We start from the raw sequence: 24,558 nt of genomic DNA, 5'->3' as shown, positions 1-24,558 counted from the left end.
ATTAATAACAATGCAATTTGGGTTAAAAAATGTTTTATAAACTCAGTTCAAAGAGACATAAACTACTGCCGTTATTATGAAACATTTTTTATTCCAATTTGAAGAATTGGGATGTATCTATAAGCAAGTGAAACTAACTGGCATTTTAATAATCATGTTATAGCAGTTTATAAATGCCAGTTGATTTCAATTATTGTATAATACTGTTTCACTTTAAGGGGAAAAAGAGTAAAACAAATGTCAGCTAAATGATGTCATTAAAAATACTTAAAATATTTTCTAGTAAATTAGTTCTTAATTCCGTGTTGATATTTAAATTTCGAAATTGGTGACTGGTCCAAAACTGGCATCGAATTACACAAAGTAAGACATATTGATAAGCACTCATAATTTTAGGTTATCAGTCAACCCTTTCAAAGTTATCCCCAACATAAGAATGCCACAATGCTTCAGAATGACTACCAAGACATTGACATGCCCGAGCCCTTTTAAAGCTTTATTTTTCTGGGCATAAAAATGAAAAGGGAGAAAAATGATGTCACTACATAGCCCATTCATTTCACAGCAAAAGTAGAGGCTATTATACTGGATTACTTTAAATGCCTATTTCCAGAATCCATGGAGCAAAAAAACAGAGTTCAAAATCTAAATCATTCTTGAATAATATACTGACCAATAGTACAATAAAAATATAGAATACAGGGCCGACCCCGTGGCACACTCGGGAGAGTGCGGCGCTGGGAGCGCAGCAGTGCTCCTGCCGCGGATTCGGATCTTATATAAGGATGGCCGGTGCGCTCACCGGCTGAGCGCGGTGCGGCCGGTCACAAAAAGACAAAAAAAAAAAATATATATATATATATATATATATATATATATATATATATATATATATATATATATATATATATAGAATACTATTATCTGCAAGAGAGCTAAGGACTGCAAAGGCATGAAGATCTTTTTTTCATATTGTGAAATCATAATGAAGTATTAAAATTAATATACTCCACTGAACATCAACCCACTTTAACTACAGCTCTGTCAAGAAAACAATCTATTTTCTACATCCAGATGTGCACATGAGTTTACTTCCTTTCACTCATGTAAAAATAAAAAACCACCTGAAAAAAGTTATTACAGGTAAGAGCATTAGAAAAAGGAAGCAGTTTTTTCCTTTCTATTAAAAACATATATATACATATATATGTGTATATATATGTATATCTATATATATATCTATAGGATGTGTGCAGGAAAGAGTTAACATAGCAGGCCTAACCTTAGCCTACCCTTAAAAATGCCTGCTTATAAGAATCTTGGTATGTGCTAGGCAGAGGATGCTTCTGTGAGCAGCCCCGATAAAAACTCTGGGTACTGAATCTCTAAATGAGCCTCCCCTTCATTGGCAACATTTCACATATGTTGTCAGAACTCATCACTGGGGGAATTAAGCAATTCATGTGTGACTGCACTGGGAGAAGACCCTTGGAAGCTTGTGCCTAGTTCTCCCCAGACTTTACCTCATGCATCTTTTGCCTTTACTGATTGTGCTTGGTATTCTTTCACTGTAATAAATCATAGCCACAAGTGTGACTACACATTGAATCCTGTGAGTCCTCCTAGCAAATTACTGAACGTGATGATGGTCTTGGAGTCCTCCTATGCAGCATGTATAGTAGGAAAAATAAAAGTTATTTTCCTATTTGTTTTGAAATAGGAAATATGTATTTATACAAATCAATATTGATTTATAGTTATAAATTTTGTGATTACAAGCTAAAACACTCTAAATTTACATTTTGATATAATATCTGAATTTTTATTTCAGTATTTTAAAGCCAATTCTTAAATAATAATCAGTGATATTATGCACATTGATCTATTTATATAAAGAAGACTATTAAAATAATTCCTAAATTACTTAAATCGAAGAGAAAAGGATTATGTTTATAATCAATGTTTTATCACGAAATTATAGGGCTCGACCCTTGTGTTTTATTAATAAAAGTACTAGTTGGTGAACTCCCATCCTCCATCCCAGCCATCTTTACAAATATATAGGCTCTTACCTTGAAATGCGCCTGCTTCAATAACCCCCTCTTTGGTACTGTCAAAGCCATGAGATGTAATTTGGGTTTCTGAGAGACCAAGTCCAGACGGTAATGAACGCTTCAAATCCTTAACAACATTTAAATAAAAGAAAAAAATCTTTGTAAAAAAAAATCCCATAACAGTTCAGAATAATTGTGTCCTTTCAATCACATCTTAAACTATTTTTCCTCTCTACTATGTAGTATTACATTATACTGTCATGGCATTCTATAATGATGTATAATCAGCAGCAAATACAGCAAGATTTGTTATTGACTGGTACAGTGTATATCAAATAAGAGGGGTTTTCAAAAAGCTTATGGAAAGATTTATATTATCTTGTAATTCACTTTTTCCATTAACTTTTTGAAGTAACCTCATACAATACACTTTCATTATTCTGGAACTAAGCAACAGGCAGATATTAAAATTCAATTTAAAAATTTTAAGCTTGGGCCGAGCCCGTGGCGCACTTGGTAGAGTGCTGCGCTGGGAGCGCGGCGACTCTCCCGCCGCGGGTTCGGATCCCATATAGGAATGACCAGTGCGCTCACTGGCTGAGTGCTGGTCACGAAAAAGACAAAAAAAAAAAAAAAAAAAAAAAAAAAATTTTAAGCTACTAATACATCAGGAAAATTGTTTTAAGAAATGAAACTAAGGCCACTGAAATGCCATATCTAATATGTAAAATTGACTAATGTCTAATATAATCATAATGAGCCTGATTAATGGTCAGTATAAACAAACTGAATACTTGTGATGCTAATTTCCCTTTGATTTCAAGGTTAGCTAGGTAAATTGGGCTTCTCTGACTTCATCTGGGTTGGGTAAAGAAATTTCCTTCTATTTAGATTTATATTAAACACTGATATTATCTGACCTAACTGCAAGTAAGCTTACAGTTGAACTTAAGTGTAATAAAAATAATATTCAACATTAAGTCTTATAGTTTAAAAAGAATAGAAAGCCAAGAAGCACAGTGTTCTTAAAGACGCAAACACAGTTAAGTATATTCTAAAAAGTTTTGTCCAGAACCTTGTAAATTAAGTCTCAGGGCTTAGTAATGATTAAGCAAACAGGCCAAGTAAAACTATCTAAAATCACCAAGAACCAAAGCTGATGCTACAGTTTGCTGGCTCTATGGGATGCCACTAAATTAACAATTCAGACTTAAAAGTGGCCTATCCACATGACTGGAGTTTCAAAGAAATCAAACTAAAATAAAGTACAGATTAAATCTAAAATAAAATCACTTTTCTATTTACCTTTATTAAATTTGCATGGGAATTTCAGGGCTATGACAAGTTATAAGTAAATACAGCTAATAGTTAAGCTTAAAACTGGTCATAGTTTAAGATATCAGATCTCAGATTATAAAGATATATAACTAGTGTTATATATTTTTTACTAATCCATCACACATCTTTTAATGTAATGGTAGGAGTTTATAGCAGGGGTCCAGGATATTTCGCTAAATGGGGAATTATACTTTTTTAAGTAGGACAAGACATGCACTTCTTAATCAGTAGGTGAAGGCAATATGTAAAACAGAAAAGTACATGTATGTAACAATTTATAATGTAGTTAAGAATTCAAAAGAGGGAATGATCATTAGACAGAAGAAAAGTCTTAAAGGAAGAGATGGATCCTTAGCTGCATCAATTACCAGCATGGAGGACATGCAACTTTGGAGAGATGGAACGGGGGTGGAGGTGGGGGATGAGGAAGGATGCATTCTCATCAACAGCAAAAATTGCAAGGGAAGAGGTAGAAAGCCTGGAGTGGTCAGTATCATTTTACTGGCATAGCATGGAGGCCAGCAACTAGGCTCCCATGGCCAATGTAGCTAAAGATCTATGTTGAGAGATAGAGGAAAATGAATTAGGAGGAAGCCAGATAACAAAATACTAAGGTAGGAAATTTGGCCTTGACTGAAGTAAAAAGCTATAAGTTTTGAATAGCAGACTTGCTTGATTTGGTTAAAGGACTGCTTTTTTTTTTTTTTGTCTTTTTCGTGACCGGCACTCAGCCAGTGAGTGCACCGGCCATTCCTATATAGGATCCGAACCCGCGGCAGGAGCACTCTGCCGAGTGCGCCACGGGCTCGGCCCAGGACTGCTTTAAGAATATTAATTTGGCAGACATGTAAGAACCGCTTGGAAGAGTTAAAAATGGGGGCAAGATTAATCATAAGATACTCCTATACTTGTATGTCAGGTATTCAATAATGACAGCCTAGGACCAGAGAAGAGTCAAAAAGAATGGAGAGAAAGAATGAAATTTAGGAATAATTAAGAGTAATTAAAATACAAACTTTTTTTTTTTTTGAGCTCACTAATTTTGCCCAGGCAATTACTCAATATGTATGATGGATCCTGAATTAATATTAATAACTAATGAGGTCTTATTTAACACCACCAAGGACCTCATCAGTGCCATATCCAGTAGTCAATTCTCATCTTATTTGAATTATCAAACAGCATTTGACACAGGCGATTGTTAGTCCTCATTGTTACTCTTTCAATCCTGGCTTCGTGAAGAACACTGTCTTGATTGTCCTCTTATGTCATCTGATGTGTTCTATGCTGATTCCTCTTCATCTCTCAACCTCCAAATCCTGAGGTACCCCAGGATTCAGTCAGAGGACTCTTTCTCCTATATTCACTTCTTGGGTGATCTTATCCTCAAGTCTTCCAACTTTAAAAGTGATCTACATATTGACAGCTCCCAAATTTATGTATCTTACCCCGGCTTCCCATTTTAACTCCAGTATATCTAACCACACATTTGTCATCTCCACATGGAGATCAAATAGGCATCCCAAACTGAACATGCCCCAAACTGATTAATTCCACAGAAACGCCCTCCCCTTAACAAACCAAAATAATAATACCCATTATTCTTACCCCTTTCAGTTAATACCAATTAATTACTCAAGCCAAAAATCTTGGGAATTATCTTTGACTCTTCTTTTTCCCAAATACTCACATCTAAGCCATCAGCAAATCCTACTACCCTCAAAATATATCCAGGATCAAACCAATTCTCACCATTTCCACTGCTACCATCCTAGTCTAAACTAGCGTCATATTTCACTTGAATAATTCCAAGAGCCTCTAACTAACTAGTCTCCCTTATCCTGTACATGAAACAAACTCCTAACTCCACACATCAATTAAAGTTATCCCCTATACAAACATCAGATCATGTCATCCTCTATTCAAATCTCTCTAATAGCCCCCAATCTCACTTGGAATAAAACCTGAACTATTAAATGTTCTCAAGGGATTACATGATTTGACTTCATCTCCTACTATCCCCAGCCTTGCTGACTCTGCTTCAGCCATACTGCTTCTTTGAAAACACTAAACCTACCTCTGTTTCAGGGCCTTCGCACTTGCTGTTTCTTCTACCTGCAATGCTCTTTCACCACAAATTCACAGGGCTTGGTCCTTCATCAATAGAGGCTTTCTCCTAACCATACATATCATAGCAGTCCCCGCTAACCCCCACACTGGAACTCCCTATTCCCCCTATCCTGTTTTATTTTTCTCATAGCAATTACCAATGAATGATATACTATGTGTGTATTCGTTTATTTTTGTCTCCCCTCCATATACTGTAAGCTTCATGAGAGCAGGGTTGTTGCCCATTTTGTTTACTGCTATATGCCCAGCACCTAAAATAGTACCTGAAATATAGTAGGTATTCAATAAATATTTGTTGAATAAATGAATAAATGAATTTGCTGAATAAACTAAAGGACTTATAACTCAATACCATATAGATTAAGAAGTTGCAATAGAAACTGGTTTATTTTTAAGTTTAATTTAATGAGTATTTGCTTACTCTTACCATATGTTAGACTTCCTGGGCAAAGAAAAAGATAAGGTACATTCTTTGCCATCTTGTTAGAGAAACAAGATATACATTAACATAAAAGTTGAACTTGTTGCCAAAGTAGTGACTAAGTATCAGAGGAATTCAGAATGAACTAAGTCAATAAAAACCAAATAGGAAAGGAGAAAGCACTGCCTGAGCTCTGGAGCACAAATTCATTCTTTCTTTCCGTTCTTATCTACTGAGTCAATATCTAATGAGCACAAACTTCATGAAAGCCACTGCTCTAGATACTACATATACAGCAGTGAAAGGCACAGATAAAGTCCTTGCCCATACAGATTCACATTCTAGGGGGTAGGAGGTAGGAAAGGAGGAGACTGATAGTAAACAAACATATGTCAGGTGGTAATAAGTGCTGTAAATAAGTAATAAACAAGCAAATAAGTTTTCTTTTTTTTTTTTTTTTTAAGGCAGGATAAGAGGGATAGAGAGTAACAGGTAAAGGTTGCTACTTTAGAGGTTATAATTCAGGGAAGGCCTCTCTGAGGAAGTAAAATGTGAGCAGAGTCCAGAACAAAGTAAGGGAGTGAACTGTGCGGTTGGGTGACTGGTGTTACTTAAACTATGGTAACTGAAGTTAATGTATGTTAGCACTATACAAAGCAAGAACCGTGTGTATATTATCTCATTTAATCTTGACAATAATACTGTAAGTGTTACTATCACTCCCATTTCACAGATAAGAAAACTGGGACACAAGTATGTCATTTTGATACTAACTAGCAATATGGTTAGGACAAAGCTTGAAGAAACAATATTAACTGTAATGTAAAGTGAATGTAAATACACCATTAACAATTTATTAGAGACTTAGAATTCATTTTAGCTAGTCTGTTTTCTAAAAGATTTGTTTAAAGAAATACCTTTAAAAAATCATTACTTCAGAATCTGCTTAAGTTTAAACACACTAATGGAAACTCATAATTTCCTACTGGTACAAAACAGATGAACAGCCTTGTTCCACTTCACTCATTTCCTAATGTTACTTAAAACCTCTTGTCACAGGACAACATCCTTTTCAACTATATATTGTTCTGAAGAGGACTTAGAATCCAAAAGAAAACATTCTTTACATTTAGTTTTTATATTTACTTCCTATTTTTAAACTAAGTCACTGAGTCTGTTCATTTCACTAAATAAGTAACCTTTAACTTTCTCAGTTTATTTTTAATTCCTAAAGCAATAGTTTCTAGTTTTAAATATTAATATTCCTTTTATTCACATTTACATTAAAACCAGACAATCTTCTCTCTCTGAAAGACAAACATATCATTTATGACATAAAATACTTCAAGCCACTAAAATATGTTTTTAACTTTGCAAGTTTAATCATTAAGGTCAACTCTTTTGAGAACAGTTTCTTTGGATGATGCCTTAAGTTTTGAGCTTATACTTCAGTAAAGACAACAGCTCTCCTTAAGAAAAAAGGTATCAAAGATATCCCTCAAAATATGAGGGCTAAAAAAACAACCTGTCATCTGAACACACTCAGACAACATACAAAAGGCACACAGGCCCAGGATAGTTGTATTTGCTGTATTCTTGGAAATTATCTAAGAGAATATTACTCATTTGAATCATTCTCCTGTCACAGAATGTTGTATAAATTCCTGGAAAGAGGTATTACAGAAATAGTATTTGGGAGGAGAGTAGCCAATAATGAATTAAACAGTAGATATGATAGACAGATATCTCTGATTATCCACCTTCCATCTTGTCATGCATGGCCTCTGGAAGAGACAACTTTACTGCTTTAGTGTTGAGGATTTTACACTTCACTCAAAACACTCTCAGTGGTCTGCAGGGGTTCCTTGACCCAACAAACAAAAGTTCTTCCAGAAAAAACCTAAGGCCTTTCTATGCCTAAGCTGTACTAACAGAAAGAGCATAACCAAAAGAGGTGCAAATGGGTCCATTCCGATTCTGAAGAGAACTGTCATTTTGATAGTGGTCTGGCAGCACAGAGCGACACAAAATAGTAAAGTCTATGTGAGAGGAATGAATGGCTTGTGACAAAACACCTAGGATTTTAATGAGATTGTTGACTATTTTTTGTAAAATACTCAGTCTCTAAGAAATACAATATAGCCTCTTAGTTCACAAAAATTTTAAATGTGCCTTCTTTACATAACCCTTAAATTTTTAAAAAGTGTCTCAATTTTAAGGCTGTAATTAGCCTAGTAACTAAAAAAATATTTGCTACTGCATTTACTCGTATAGTTTCCAGAATATATGTCAGAGACAACGAGCTTATTTAGGACTAACAACGTAAAATCCCTAATTTGCTGACATTCAACTCAAAGTTTAAGACTTTTCCAGGCCAATCTCAACAACTGTACAATAAAATAGAATAAAAAACCTGAAGTTAACCTTCTATTCAAGTTACTAGGGTGATGCTAGAGTATTCAGCAGTTTTTAAAAATGTTTTTTTCAAAAAACTAAGCTAAAACAAAATATAATGCTTTTGGCAAAAGTTCCAAATAAATTTCATATGTATTTTAAGTCCTTTTCAAAGGATACAAAGAAATATTTGTAGTAATAACTTTCATAGCAGCCAGGGACCGGACCCCCTTCCCACAACCAGGCACACCATGCCAGCACCTCGGGGCTCACCTGGGGACCCAAGGCATGGAGAAGAGGACCAGAACCCCCTCTCACAACCAGGCACACAGCACCAGTGCCTTGAGGCCCACCCAGGGACCCAAGGCATGGAGAATGGGACTGGATCCCCCTCCCACAACCAGGCACCATGTGTCAGTGCCTTGGGGACTGCCCAGGGACCCAAGGCATGGAGAATGGGACCAGACTGCCCTCCCACAATCAGGCACACCATGCTAGCACCTCAGGGCCCGCCCAGGGACCTGGGGCATGGAGAAGGGGACCAGACCCCCCTCCCACAACCAGGCACACCGTGCCAGCACCTCGGGGCCCACACTGGGACCTAGGGTATGGAGAAGGAGACCAGAACCCCCTCTCACAACCAGGCACACTGCACCAGCACCTCAGGACCCACTCGGGGACCCAGGGCATAGAACTGGGGATCAGACACTCTCCATAACCAAGCACACTGCCAGCACCATGGAACAGGCCCAAAACAACTCCTCCATGTGGGTGGCCCACCACAGCCACCACGATAACCATGGATGGCTAGATGCCACAACCACCACGCAGATGGTCCACCAGCCACTGGAGTGAGTTGACACAAGGAGAGTCACCAGCAGAGATAAAGAAAGGAGGAGGACGTCTGTCTCCACAGAGCCCATTTCACAGTGATGGAAGAGACATCTGCTCTATGATTATATCGGGGGACCTGATCACGCCTCTCAGCATTGGACAGATCATTTGGGCTGCAAATCAACAGAGTAACCATTATTCTTTCAGAGGGAGAGAAGAAATTCTAGGGTGATTAGAGGGGGGAGGGGGAGAGGAAGGGGGATGGAGCAGGATTATACAAGGGGCATAAAGAATGATTACAATTTGTAACAATATATATGCTAGTAATATTGATCTGATCAACATATCGCAATGTTGAACCCCCAAAATATGTATAATCAATTTTGATTCACTAAAAATTAAAACAAACAAACAAACAAACAAAAAAAAACTTTCATAAAGCTGTGAAGGGTTGCTCATTTTGAACCAAAATAACTTGCCTCCATTTTGCATAATTTAATAGAGGTTAGAACAAGAATAAGGTTAAAAATATAAATTTATAACCTAAAATTTAGCATGTTAATTTACTTCTGAACTAAAGTTAGGGTGAAACCAATACATAAAGAACACAAAATGTCCAGCAATTTTGCTTTAAAGTATACATCCTTAATTAGATGCACAAAACTGGACTATATAAGCAGAATTAGAGATTTATTAACACTACGAGTCAAATGTGTACCCCCGAAGTTCATGTACTGGAAACTTGATCCTCCTTGTAACAGTGTTAGGATGGTAGGAAATTCAATTATGGTATTTGAAAGGTGGGGCCCCTTTGAGAAGTGACTGAATTGTGAAGACTGCACAATCATGAATGGATTAATCCATTCACAGAGTAATTGGCTGAGGGTTTAAGGGGTTGTCATGGGCATGGTTCTGACAGCTTTATAAGGAGAGCAAGTGAGAATGTTACTCTTACTCCTGCCATTTTTGCCATGTAATACCATGTGTTGCCATGGGACTATGTAGAGAGTTCCCACCCAGAAGGAGACCCTCACCAGATGTGCCCTCTGGACCTTGGACTTCCCATACCCCTAAACTTTAAGAAATAAATTTCATTTCTTTCTACATTACCCAGTTTCTGTTATAAGCAACAAAAACTGACTAACACAATTAATTAATCCTCCCCTTTTACTAATAGGACTAGGAGGAGAAATCTTGAATAAAGGAGTGATTCTTAAAGCATGTATGTACTGTAACAACCAACAGTTTATAAGGATTCTCCAAGGATACTATAAATTACACAAACTCTTCTTCCTTACACTATATGCTCCCAGTTTTTCTCCTATCTACACCTTTAAAAACAGCTTCATGTTCTTTACTGGTTCTAATTTCTCTATCAGAGAAAGTCCTAAGTTTTCTCTTTTTCCCTTGGTGATCTAATGTGTTTCCCCTGTCTCTAGTCCTGTCAACCTGCAATTCATTCTTTAAACTGTAGCCAGAGACAACTTTCTAAAATGTAAACCTGGTTGAGATATTTCCATTTTTATACCAGTTAATGGTTCTCCACTGTCCTTTAGGTAAAGTCTGATATCTTCAACACGGGTTTAAGGTTTTGCAGAATCTAGTCCCTACAGCTCTCTCTAGCCTTATTTCTCACACACCTGCTCCCACATTCTCCACTCCAACAATATGAATTTTCAATTCTCTGGTCTCACACCTCCTTCACATCTTTACAGTTGCCTCTCATGGAAATATTCCTCACCTTCTTCACGTGGCTAGCTCATCCTTCAGGTCTCAGCTTAGATAGCAATTCCTCAGGAAATCATTCCATGTTCTTCCTACCAGTTCTCAGACTATGCTATACTTGCCCTCGAAAATTATTTTTCACATGGTATTAAAATTTTAATGTTTTACATCTCCAGTTTTTGTGAAAAATTGAAGCCCTATGTTCTATAGAGTATTTTATTATTCATCTGTTATTCAGTTTATATATTTGTTATTTGAACAAATGTGCATATCCTTTAAAAAAAAAGACAAAAACGTCCAAAGGATGTACATAATATAATTTAAAGAAACAGACTGAAAAATTAATGTTAAATGTCCTATGAGTCATGGCAATTTAAAATCTCCTTTTGTTGTTTTAACATTTAACTGTCTATAAGGAATATCTGCCAGAAGCAAAGCTATTATTCTTACAAGGCTCATTATCCAAGTTCTACTGTAAATACATTGCAATATCATTAATTTCCTCATAGTGGCCCCTCTGCCTCTCTACAATAATTAGCCAAAGCTGATTATCCTCCAACATTCTACTTATCAACATTCTACTGCTAGAAGGCAGGGTCAGTATTTTCTCAGCTCTCCTTAGGTACTTTTAAACTACCAGTTCTCAAACTTTAGTTTCAGTAAGAATCACCTGAGGATCCTATTAAAAATGGAGATTCCTCTTAGCTACCAGCTGTGATTCTCAGTAAACTGGAGTGCAGAGCCCAGGAGTCAGAATTTCAAACAAGTCAGTCAGGTAATTCTGATGCAGGTGCTCTTTGGTCTACTTTGAGGAACTCTGTTGTAGAGAACTGGTTTTCCATCCTTGTGCAACACTGACTCCCACCCTCACCCCCGTTTCCTGTGTGCCACACTACCTCATTGTCCTCTTTCCCACCTCAACACTGTCATACATCTTTCAGTCAATCCCAAATATTTATTGAGAACTTTGGCATATCTAGGTCTTCTGCTGTACTCTTACCATTATCCTGGTATTCCGAACCTTCTGTATGCCATTGGGCACACTTTCAGGGAATGATTATATGTTCATTAGCAAATCCTTCCAAGCTGATATATAAGCTTTCTAAGCTGAGAGTTTTCATAGATCATCAAAACTATAGTCCATTAATGGCATGGTATGTAGTATGTTGCTATATTTTTTAATACAAATTGTAAATAACTTAAAATGAAATAAAATCTATTGTATGAACATGCCTATCTATGTTGATGCAGAAAGATGGAATATAGAAATAATATATAAAGGTGTATAATTTTTTCCCCCAGTATACTTGTAGGAATGCCTAAAATTGATAATTTGAATCAGGCTTGGGAATTTGCTGTTGGCAAAGTACCATAAAAGTGTGAGGGCAGATAAAATATATAGTAGACTAAGTATAGTGCAATCCAACCTATACCTTAGTCTCAGATTTGATTAACCTCTTCATTTCTAATGCCCTTCACCTCTCATACACCATTCCACTTAAGCAACCAAACTTGAATGTCCTCTTTAGATCTTGTCATCACTTGGGAAGCAACACTTCCAGAATCTCACTTTATGTAAGTCTAATAATTCACTTTATGACCACAGTCTCCTCCTATATGTTATTCCACCTGATCAAGACAGTAAATCACCTGACTTCTCTATTTTCTACATTTTACTACCATATACAACACATAGATAACACAATTTCAATCTCTCTCTTTCCCTATCTCATTCATTCATTCAACAAACATTTAGCAAGAACTTATAGTACCACCACCTTTTATAGGTTAACTGCTTACCCTGTTGGCCTCAGCTCTCACTCCTAGTCTAGATTCTAAGTAGTACAGAAGTTTGATAAGAGGAAATCATGTACCATGAAATGCTGAATTCATTCTAAGACTGTCACTGTGGAGAGACATTTGTATGTATCTACATTCAAAATAATTCCTCCTAGAGATGAAAACATTTATTCATGATAGCTTTTATAAATACGGACACAATCTACAGGTTATAATTAACATAGACAAGGCTTCAGCTTTTCATTATGAATTATATTTATTCATAATTTTCAACAGGAAAGTCAATCCAGAATTCACTTAATGTATGTGTATATAGTAAACACATATATGCAAAATTTTGACTTGTGATAACAATACTAAGAATATATTCTATAGCTTTAAAGTAAATATTAAAATGAATCACATTTGCAGGGGTTAAACAATCCTTGAAAAACATTCACCATACCTCTAAAAGGGTTTAAGATACACATATCATAAAAAGTGGCTTTCTGAAAAAGCTCCATCAAATTCAATGTTGCCACTGTCTGAGCTACTAAATATTTTAGATGTGAGTAATGTGGAATCATTATATTGTTTTACTATACAGTATGACGACAAATTGTCATTGCATGCTATTAAAATTCTAGGGTAAGATGGCTGAAGTAGAAAAGATGCCAAACTTTACGTTCTTATAATGGAATTCACTCTTTTATTGAGCAATGACTGTGAACCATAAACCATGCTGCATGCACACTGTCTCTGCTCTAACAGTGATTCCAATCTCCTGGGAAAAGCAGATAAATACATGATAAATGAATGAATGAATGATAAATAACAAGCAGATAAATTAATAAGTTACGACACTAGATTGGTGGGGGATAAAGAGGTGGAAGTATGTCCAAAACAGTGTTCTATTTTTTATATTCTATTCCTTCCCAAGTTTTCTCCAGACTGGTGGAGTATATTATCCCAGACTACTAAGAACAGGGGAATGGAGAAATTACTTAGTTCAATAAAAGCATTACAAATTAAAACAACAACAAAGACTACACACGTGCAAACTCAAATAACACATGGCATGCAAATTAAGGACACAAGACATCAAATTTAAGATTACAATAACTCTTCCCTGTTTTTCCACAGAAGTACAGAAACATCGTTTCCAGTCCTGGCTCTAGCAGGAGTGAACACTGATTTACCATTTATTGAAAGCCTCTACTATTTCTTATGTGCCAAGCACTATTGCCAGTCCCCGGGTATAAGGTAATGAAAGAGAGTTCTTGCCCTGACTGCACTTATAGACAAATCACATGAACTTTTGGTACAGTTATTTAATACTGGGTAATTCCATCACAATCTCAAGGGCTATTTTCCTCCATTGTAAAATAAAATAGACTCAGAGATCTCTAAGGTATTCCTACTAAATAAAATCCTGTGACTTAACAAAACTTACAGATCAGGGGTTCTTAAGACCCAGGGAACCTAAGAACCCATAGGTATGACTCAGGGAATCTAAGCTCCCTAAATTTGAAAAGAAAATTTGGTAGTTTTGTGTATATATACATTTTTCTAGAGAAAGGGTTCACAGGTAGAAAAACTCTAAATTATGGATTTTTGTTTTAGGCCTTCCACAGGAAAAGTTCCATTTCAGCTATGTCCAATGACGTAATTTTTCTAAATCTGCCAACTATAACTTAATTTAAAAGAAGATTCAACCATGTTAAGCTAATATTTGTTTCCTCTCTTTAACTCATGATGCAAGTTGTAAATTTCTAATCTAATATTTTCACCAGCACTATAATTGCATCCATTATAAATAATATGCAGTTTACAAGTCAGAGTAATTCGAATTCTTTAGAAATTAAACTCTACTAATCCTTAAAAAACAAGAACTATTTTTTATTTAGAAGCAGAAATATTTTTGCTGTATAAAAACTGAGATAATAGTAAGATTATCCTATCCTCTCCTCATCTAGGTGTTACCCCCTATCTTAATAAAAAACGTAACAAACCAAGAAATATTAACGTATGAGACAATGACTAAACTGTTGACAAGGGGATTTCTAGGTAGGGTGTTTCCATTATAATCTCTCTCTATATATGAATGCTGAGTATGAATCTAACCAGGATCTCTCTCAGGACAGACTGAGAAAGGAAGTCAAATGAAAAATCAAACAGCAAAGAGAAAGAAAAAAAAAAAAACTTTATTACAACTTCATTATAACATCATTGCCTGTGCGATAGCGACACCAGCTGGCAAGCCAAGTTACAACAACTTAATACGGTATCACCTTGATTTTATGTTGACTTCATATTTTTTAAAGTGTATTATGTAGTATGCATTAAATAAAAGCCATTACAATATTTTAAACAACAAATAAGTATAAAAGTAAGATGTATATAAGTAAAATACCTCAGAAAACTGGTTATGATCCATTCTTACACGAGATCTCTTTATTAGTCTATAAAATACAGTCTACTGCTAAGCTATACATTTAACTTTTCTCTATGAAATTTTATCTCTACTAAAATAGAAAAACAGATTTGAAATTAAATGCAAACCATATATTGCTCAGGAAAATAAAGAACGAAAAGTGAGCCAAAACTTAGGTAAACATATGCCTAAGAGATCTTGAGTATGATTTATTCAAACAGTCAAAAAGTTTTTGGAATATTATTTTTACACATGGGGAAAGGGAGCACATAGCTAAATTTTATCTTAGTTAAGGGATATTAAATATCTCAGAGATTCTCTTGAACATTTCCACGACCTCAGAAGGCTCCCTCGTGCCTTCTTCTAGGCGATACCCTCCTTACCCCCTCCCCAAGTTAACCATCTCTAACCTAACTCTACCATCATAGATCACTTTTGACTGTTCCTGATGGGTATAGCAAAGGAATCATACAGTATGTACTCTTTTTTGACTGGCTTTCACTCAACATTGTGCCTGTGAGATTCATTCATATTGTTGCTTATGGCAATATTTCATTCTTTTTAATTGGATTAAAAATGGTGGTCAGGGGCAAGGTTCTGATGGCTTTAAAAGGAGAGCACGTGAGAGTCTCTCTCTTTCTGCTCTGCCATTTTCTTCCATGTGAGACCCCTGAGTCCCTGTAAAGCCACCACCAAAGGAGACCTTCACCAGATGTGTTTTCTGGACTTTGGACTTCTCAGCCTCTGAAACTGCAAGCAATAAATTTTGTTTTCTTTTAAATTACCCAGTTCCAGGTATTTTGTTATAAGCAATAGAAATGGACAAATATGGGAAATGCAAATCAAAACCACACTGAGATACCATCTAACCCCAGTTAGGATGGCTAAAATCCAAAAGACTCTGAACAATAAATGCTGGCGAGGTTGTGGAGAAAAAGGAACTCTCATACATTGTTGGTGGTACTGCAAAATGGTGCAGCCTCTATGGAAAATGGTATGGAAGTTCCTCAAACAACTGCAGATAGATCTACCATACGACCCAGCTATCCCACTGTTGGGAATATACCCAGAGGAATGGAAATCATCAAGTCGAAGGGATACCTGTTCCCCAATGTTCATCGCAGCACTCTTTACAATAGCCAAGAGTTGGAACCAGCCCAAATGTCCATCATCAGATGAGTGGATACGGAAAATGTGGTACATCTACACAATGGAATACTACTTAGCTATAAAAACGAATGAAATACTGCCATTTGCAACAACATGAATGGACCTTGAGAGAATTATACTAAGTGAAACAAGTCAGGCACAGAAAGAGAAATACCACACGTTCTCACTTATTGGTGGGAGCTAAAAATTAATATATAATTCTCACACACACACACACACACACACACACACACAAAAAAAAAAAAAAAAAAAAGGGGGGGGGAAGAAGATATAACAACCACAATTACTTGAAGTTGATACGACAAGCAAACAGAAAGGACATTGTTGGGGGGGAGGGGGTAAGGGGGAGGGAGGGGGTTTTGGTGATGGGGAACTATAATCAGCCACAATGTATATTGACAAAAAAAAAAAAAAAATTATTTAAAAATTTAAAAAATTAAGTATATGAAATAATTAAAATACTATCCCCCCAAAATAAAAATAAAAACGAGTTGCAAACTCAAAAAAAAAAAAAAGAAAGAAATGGACAAATATAAGCAGATACAACAGAAACAATTAAGCTTTATGATGCTGAACTTCTTCAGGGAGATGAAATGGAGTGTTCTGGCTGTAGTGGGTTATAGAAGCTTGCCCACTGATAAAAGTTCACATCCAATAAGGGGAGATCACTGAAGAAGACAACATCTTTTTTCCTCAATCTCCCAGTAGAAAGTGAAATACCAACAGCTTTATGGATATGAAACAACCAGAACTCTCATTCATTAATGGTAGAATTGTTAACTGGTTCCACCACTTGCCAAATATTTATATACTCATGATCTGGCAATTTCACTCTTGGGTATATACTTGGCACACACAGGTGATTATGTACACCAAAATGCCTGTACAAGAATGGTCATGGCAGCTTTATTCTGTGGACTGGAAACAACCTCGATATCCATCAAGTGAAGAATGGATATACAAATTGTTATATATTAACACAATGGAAAACTACTACAAATAAAAAGAATGAAATATTGCCATAAGCAACAATATGAATGAATCTCACAGACACAATGTTGAGTGAAAGCCAGTCAAAAAAGAGTACATACTGTATGATTACATTGATATACCCATCGGGAACAGTCAAAAGCAATCTATGATGATAGAGTTAGAGATGGTTAACCTGGGGAGGGGGTAAGGAGGGTATCGCCTAGAAAAAGGCATGAGTGAGCCTTCTGAGGTCCTGGAAATGTTCTACATCTTGACCTGGGTGGTAATTCCATTGAGCTGTACACTTAACATTTGTGCTTTTTATTGTGCATAAGCTATACCTCAATAAAAACAAAGAAGAAGAAAAAGAATAGGCTTAATGTGGTAGGTAACTTCCCCAATACTCAATGCAACTGTCATCAGATTGTCTTCTAGAATGTCAGCTCCCTGATGGCAGATATTTCTGTTCACTGGTATCTTTCCAGCACTTGGTACATAGAGGATACTCAATAATATTTGCAGAATAAATTTGTAAAAGGAGATGTTCCCCAAAAAGAGATGAAGAAATTAACTAAAATCCTGATATTATGAGTACTTGAACTACTAGAAGTTTATAACGTAATTAGTAGAGTCTTGATAAGAGTTTCCTTTTGATGCAATTATGTCTTAGAAAGATTAAAACTTGAAGTAAAAAGTTCCTTTGTGTGCTAAGAATTTAAGAGTCTTTATTTCTATGAGTCACTCTATGTTGGGCCAAAGGTACTAAGAAACCAAGTTAAAGCACTTGCAGTTAAAATAAACCTCATGCTTGAATACATATTAGTTTCTTTCAAAAGACTGCTGAGGCAAAAATAAATGAAATTCAACAATATTTTCTTTTTTTCTTTCCTTTTTTTGTTTTGCTGGCTGGTAGAGGGACTGAACTAGATGTTGGTGTTATCAGCACCAGGCTCTAACAATCTGAGCTAACTGGCCAGCCTTGAATGAAATTTCCTAATATCAATTAAATGGATCTATCTACAACAGTGGTTCTCAACCAGGGGCTAGTTTCTCCCCACCCCCGGGGCCATATAGCATTATTCGGAGACATTTTTGCTTGTCACAACTTGAGGGTACTACTGGCATCTAGTAGGAAGAGGCCAGGAAAGTGCTAACCATTCTACAATGCACAGGTCAACCCCTCACAACAAAGAATTATCTGGCTCAAAATGTCAGTAGTGCTGAGATTGAGAAATCCTGATCTAAAAGTATCACCCTCTATTAAACTTAAGGATTTTATTCTACACATGAACTAAACAGTTCTACTTAAACCATAAAATAATTCAAATAACTTTCAACAATTACTTTTTCAAGAATATGAAAATGGTATTTTTAAAGTTATTTAAAGTTGTACACTTGTATCAAATGTCATATAAAGGAATGATTAATGTAAATATCTCCAGAAATAATAACCATCTCTATCATTTCTAGGACAACAATAGGCATTATCACTTATTTAATATTAATATCCTCATGAAAGTAAATAAGATTTTCATTATAAAGATCAGAAAATAAAAACTAGAAGAGATTAAATACATTCTTGCTCAAGGTTACACTGCTAAACTAGCATAGCTGAAATCTGAACCTAGATTATCTCCAAACCCATGGTGTTCTCATGAAAATGCATCAAATTTAAATTTCAACTGAGAAGCAGATGACAATTAAAAGCAACCCAAGTTTCATTTCCCACTGAGTCAAGTATGCTACTTCAGAAAGTTAACAGTAAAATCAGGAGCAGCTACTTAGGAATTATGTACTGATTGACATGTAGAAAAGAGATTAGACGGTGTCGATTTTTTAAATGACATAGTTAAAATTTTTTCTTATCACAAATACAATTAAGCAGTTTTTTAAAGTAATATGCCAAAATCATCAGACACACTCTCATTCTGAACAATTACTTAAAATAACATCAAAGCCTAATAGCTTACTGGCCTGGAACTTAAGCTTGACAAATCACTAACATGGCCTACCTAGTCATCCCTACGTAATAACATTAAATTCTTGGCTAAGCCAATGTAAGAAAATATTCCTATATTAAATTTTGTCTATTACTTCATCTCAACATTTTAAGGCTTATTCTTTGCATTAAAACAAAGAAAAGTGTTCGTACCCGATTAAAGCCATGTTCATGAGAGTCATCCACTTCTCCATTACTAGTCACTGGAATTTCTGCTGCTGAATTTTTGGGAGATTCTTGAGCCATGGTAGACTCCTAAAAGAAAGGAAGGAGGAAAAAAAAGCCATTACTAATAATAAATCATAAAAGGCAAATATTCTAAAGACTATATTCATGTCTATAGCACTTACTAGCCACCATTTTAATATTTTTTTTTATTGTAATCCATGTAATACTTACATAACAAACATGATACTAAGATAATTTTGAAAAGCATCTGGCTTTTTTAACTGCACTCAACCTAAATTTCTTGGTTACTTGTTATAGATATCAGTGGGTGCTATCCTTGCCTCTTAAACAGTGTTATGATAGACCACCACTTCAGCAACTGGAAAACTATTACAGAAAGCCAAGCTTCATTGTTAAGTCAACTACAACTCTACTTTTCCTGTTTTGCATAATGGGTTTCTAAGTCAGCTTTTGTCTAAAGAGTTTCCCTGATACAACAAAATTTTTTTTTAAATCTCTGTACTAGAAGAATTAAGTTTTATATTCTGGCTTTACAGTTCTAAAAGTAAAATGTTTAAAAACACATTTCTTAATTTTATAACCACAGGAAATGTGAATTTCTTTCAGATACTTAATATGGTTAATGAACTATTGCTGGTAAAAAATTTTTTGCTGCAACTGTGTAATTTTTTTAAAAACGTGTGGCTACAAGTTAAAATGAGAATTTCATATATTTAAGGGATCTTAAAAATAATCCTGTGAAGGTTAATTCTATGTGTGAACTTGACTAGATTAAGGAATGCCGAGAAACCTGGTAAAGTTATCTTTTTAGGTGTGTCTATGAAGGTGTTTCCAGAAAAGATTAGCATGAGAGTCTGAGTGGGCTGGGGGGAAAAGATCTGCCCCCTCAACGTGGGTGGGAACCATCTAATCCGCTGGGAACCCAGAGAGAACAAAAAATGAAGAAAAAAGTAGAATATATCTGCTGGAGCTGAGATACACTATTCTCTCCTGTCTGTGGACATCAGAGCTCAAAACTCTTCAGCTTTTGGGTTCCAGGACTTACACCAAAGACACCATCGGCTTCCCTGGTTTTGAGGCCTTTGGAGTTGGATTGAGCCAAGCTACTGGCATCCAGTTTGCAGACGGCCTATTGTGAGACTTCTCTTCACAATCACATGAGCTAATTCCTCTAATAAATCCCCTCTGATATATTTATAACATAACCTATCAATTCTATCTCTCTGGAGAACCCTAATACAAATCTACTTCTCTTACTTTAAAAACTTCAGAATAAATATGCTAAACAATTTACTCCATTTCTCACAGAGAAACAGTGCTGCTTTTCTCTACCACCCTTGTTTTTAATCAGTAATGGTTTTAAAAGCATTATATACACACACACCAAATTTTAACAATGGTGCCCACCAGAATAAAGGCCTGGATAGAAATATGTGTTAGGAACAGAATCAATAACTATCAACGTATGTTTATTTTAATGCTCAGGTGAATCTAGCTGCTGCCCCTGATACTGAACTGCACAGAATTACCAAATCAAGACAACAACTAAAATGTGTGTGTGTGTGTATATGTATATTTAACCTACAGACATGAGTCTACTGCCAAGAACATTATTTAGAGGTTCTAATTTTTCTCTGGAAGAATTTTTTCTTTTATTTTGGATGGCTGGTGGGTCCAGGGATCCAAACCTGTGACCTTGGTGTTATAAGGCTGCTCTCTAACCAACTGAGCTAACTGTCTAGCCCTGTAAGAATTTATTAAAAAGAGATTAAAATAATTATACAGTTGTCATATCTAGCTCAAGCATTACTCTTTTTATTTATTTTTAAGGGGTTAAGAAAAGGGTGCAAGGTCAGGAAATTTTTTTCCAAAAAAATTTGCACTACACTTTCATAATTCAGGGGATTATTACAGGCTACATCATATTACTGAAAGCAAGTATTAATGCAAATAAGTTTGTGGTCTAGTCTCTACTTCTATAAAACATTAAAAAGGCTTATTTAAATGTAATATGCATGTACTAAATGACATCCAACAACATTTTTCATGTAACATGCAGCACATTAAGTATATGAGACAGAAAATATTACTCACCACTACATAGACCAGCAATTCTCAAACTTTATGGCCTCAGGACCCCTTTACATTCTTAAAAATCATTAAAAACCCCAAACGGCTTTTGTTTGTCTGGGTTATACCTATCAGTATTTACTGTATTTGCAATTAACGCTGAAAACCTTAAAAAAATTATTGATCCACTTAAAAGTAACAATTATAAACCTACCACATGCTAACATAAAATCTTTTTACGAAAAATAATTATATTCCAAAACAACAAAACCTTAGTGAGAGCAGCAGCACTGTTTTACATTTTTCCAAATTTCTTTAATGTCTGCTATTATAGATGACAGCTAGATTCTCATATCTATTTCTGCATTCAGTCTGTTGTAATATACTGTTTGGTAAAAGTATATGAAGAAAATCCAGCTTATATGGCTATTGACTTTTCAAATAATTGTGGATATTCTTCTCTGATACTATACCAAAACTTGATAAGTAGTAGTTTCTTAAAAGTTAACTACAATGTGGAATATAAAACCATATCAAGAAACTTTTCACATTCTATTATATTAAAATTCATTGGTATACTTTGTACTCTGAATGAATCTTTTACATATGCATGATTTGGTAACATCATGCATCAGTCATCTAGAAAATACTGGTTCAATGAGTTACACAGATCTTCCAAATATTGATACATTTCCTTATACAATATCAAAACTTCCTATTTGTTATATCTTATCTCATCAGGAAGTACTGGGAAACCATACAAATTTTCCCAAAATTCTAACTTCTGCTAGATATCTTGAATTTGATCACTGACAACAAAATATACTGTCAGTTATTTTACCTGAAGTAACAGGTTTTCCAAAATACGTCTCCCAAATATCCAGGTCTAAATATAACCACAGTTTGCCTGGCCATCATTTTCCAAGTAAAAAATAATATTCCATTAAAAAACAAAAACACCCAGCTAGTTCAGCTCACAATTCATTCATACACATGCTTTTCCTCAAGGCAATCACTGAATGTCTAGCATGCAGCAGGACTGCTTTACGCATACTTCCCATTTTGACACACAGAATAATAAAAAGACTCAATAAAATTAAATTTCTACTGCTTGCTGTGGATTGATCGAATTGTGTCTTCCAAAGTTCATATGTTGGAAGCTTAATTCCCACTGTAACTGTTAAGGGTATGAAATCCTATCACGGTAATTGAAAGGTGGGGCCTTGAAGAGGTGATTAGATTGTAAGGACCATGCCATAGTGAATGGATTAATAATGGTGGTCAGGGGCGTGGTTCTGAGGGCTTTAAAAGGAAAGCACATGAGAGTCTCTCTGTGCTCTGCCATTTTCAGCCACGTGTTGCCCCTGCATTGCTGTAAAGCTACCACCAATAAAGATTCTCACCACACACACATACAAAAAAAACCCAGATGTGTTCCCTGGACTTTGGACTTCCTAGCCTCTGAAACTGTAAGCAATAAATTTTGTTTTCTTACAAAGTACCCAGTTCTGAGTATTTGGTTATAAGCAACAGAAACAGACTAATACACTGCTTTATCAAAGACATTTTTAAGTTTAACCAGTATTTTTCTTTACTGCAAGTTCATAATCGTGAAAGAATATGACCACCAGTACAGCTTGGTACATATGCCTTGATTCCGTTAAGACACCTGCAGTTTTATCCACTAATTCTGGTGTTCCATCAGTGCAAGTGACACAATAATAAAAAATGCAAATAATGTTTTAGTATTACTGAAAACAGTTTTGACCCTGCAGATTCCCAGAAAGATTCTCAGGAACTCCCAGGAATGTAGAGGCCAACATTCTGAGAAACACCAGTGTAGACAAATTCAGTCAACATTTAGTGAAAGCACATTAACTGCAAGGCACTTAGATTCTAAAGAATACAAAAACAAGGTAGTCAGTGCTCTGGGGGAAGTACCACTGATTTAGTTTGGGAGAACGACTGGACTCTTCAGCAAATACCTAGATGCGCAAGTATATGTCCTACTTTCTTTAAGACCCTCTAAAACCAAACCTACTGAAATAGTCACAGATGCATAAATCCTAGGGTCTTCCTAGGCCAGATTTCTATTTCTTGGCAGCTCCAGAAATGTTCTGCTTCCTATAGCTCCTCATTTATATTACACTTTTACTCCTTATACAAACCTCTTTTTCTTTATTACAATGAATTTTACACATAATACATGTTCTGTCTGACACAACAATGAACAGACTAACACTCCATCTTTGTATTCCCAGGGCAATAGTAGGTGCTCAGCATACCATACTTGTTAAGAATGAAGATCTGAGTGAATAAAAGAATAATCTCTCTCTTGCTAGAGTAAAGTTCTTGAGGACAGAGATAGTCTTAGCCATGTCTGTATCCTCAGAGATTAGCCTAGAGCTTTTAGCAAGCAAGAGTTTACTAAATGGGAAGGATATAAAGCTACACCAAAATTCTCATCTGTAATTAGAAAGCTGTTGAAATGATTACTATACATTTGTGCTCTGCACCCACTCTCCCTTGTCCAACCCATGGAATATGTAATGACACATTTGTTACTTCTTAGGGGTATTACTGCAGTAAAATAAACCAGGGGAAATGTCTAAAATAATCAAAAATTGTGAATTATTGAAAATCTCAAAATCAGTATGCTTAAATTATTTTGAGACAGTTATAATAAAAGACTAAAACGTCAAATTGAAACCCTAACTACTTGGTTATAGGCCAATGAGAAAGGAACTTTCATAATAATGCAAAATCCTTCTAATCACTTAAAATATTTCCTGCACATCTTACTTATTTCCTTGCATTCCTAAATTTCTTATATAAAATACTCGTTTAGAAAAATGCTGTTTTCAGTGTTCCTGTTATCACAGACTTCAAACTAGTGAAAGAATTAGGGAAGTTAATATCTCATGTAAACCTTGAAAGTTAAAAAAAAAAAAAAGTTTCAGGGAAAAGATTCCAAAAGTTCAAAAAGGGAAAATAAAAACTCCTCTGCTTTAGAAGGATTCCGTGGGAAAGAGTCTCTGAAACAAAAGCT

General features: G+C 35.5%; 1 protein-coding gene across 7 annotated transcripts in view; it reads right to left on the bottom strand.

Annotated features, from left to right (window-relative positions):
- ARFIP1 (ADP ribosylation factor interacting protein 1) overlaps positions 1–24,558 on the bottom strand; it is a 109,740-nt gene that overhangs the window by 46,003 nt on the left and 39,179 nt on the right. For all 7 annotated transcript variants that reach the window (XM_063107826.1, XM_063107830.1, XM_063107825.1 and 4 more), the window contains 2 exons: positions 19,404–19,505; positions 2,073–2,181 (listed from right to left, as the gene is read on the bottom strand). In XM_063107826.1, coding sequence (XP_062963896.1) covers positions 2,073–2,181; positions 19,404–19,505 — 211 coding nt within the window. The remainder of the gene's footprint in view (positions 1–2,072; positions 2,182–19,403; positions 19,506–24,558) is intronic.

This window comes from Cynocephalus volans, chromosome 9 (genome assembly GCF_027409185.1).
Source record: "Cynocephalus volans isolate mCynVol1 chromosome 9, mCynVol1.pri, whole genome shotgun sequence".
Lineage (NCBI taxonomy): Eukaryota > Metazoa > Chordata > Mammalia > Dermoptera > Cynocephalidae > Cynocephalus > Cynocephalus volans.
The sequence above is the reverse complement of the archived record's forward strand: the minus strand, read 5'-3'. Positions and strand labels throughout refer to the sequence as shown.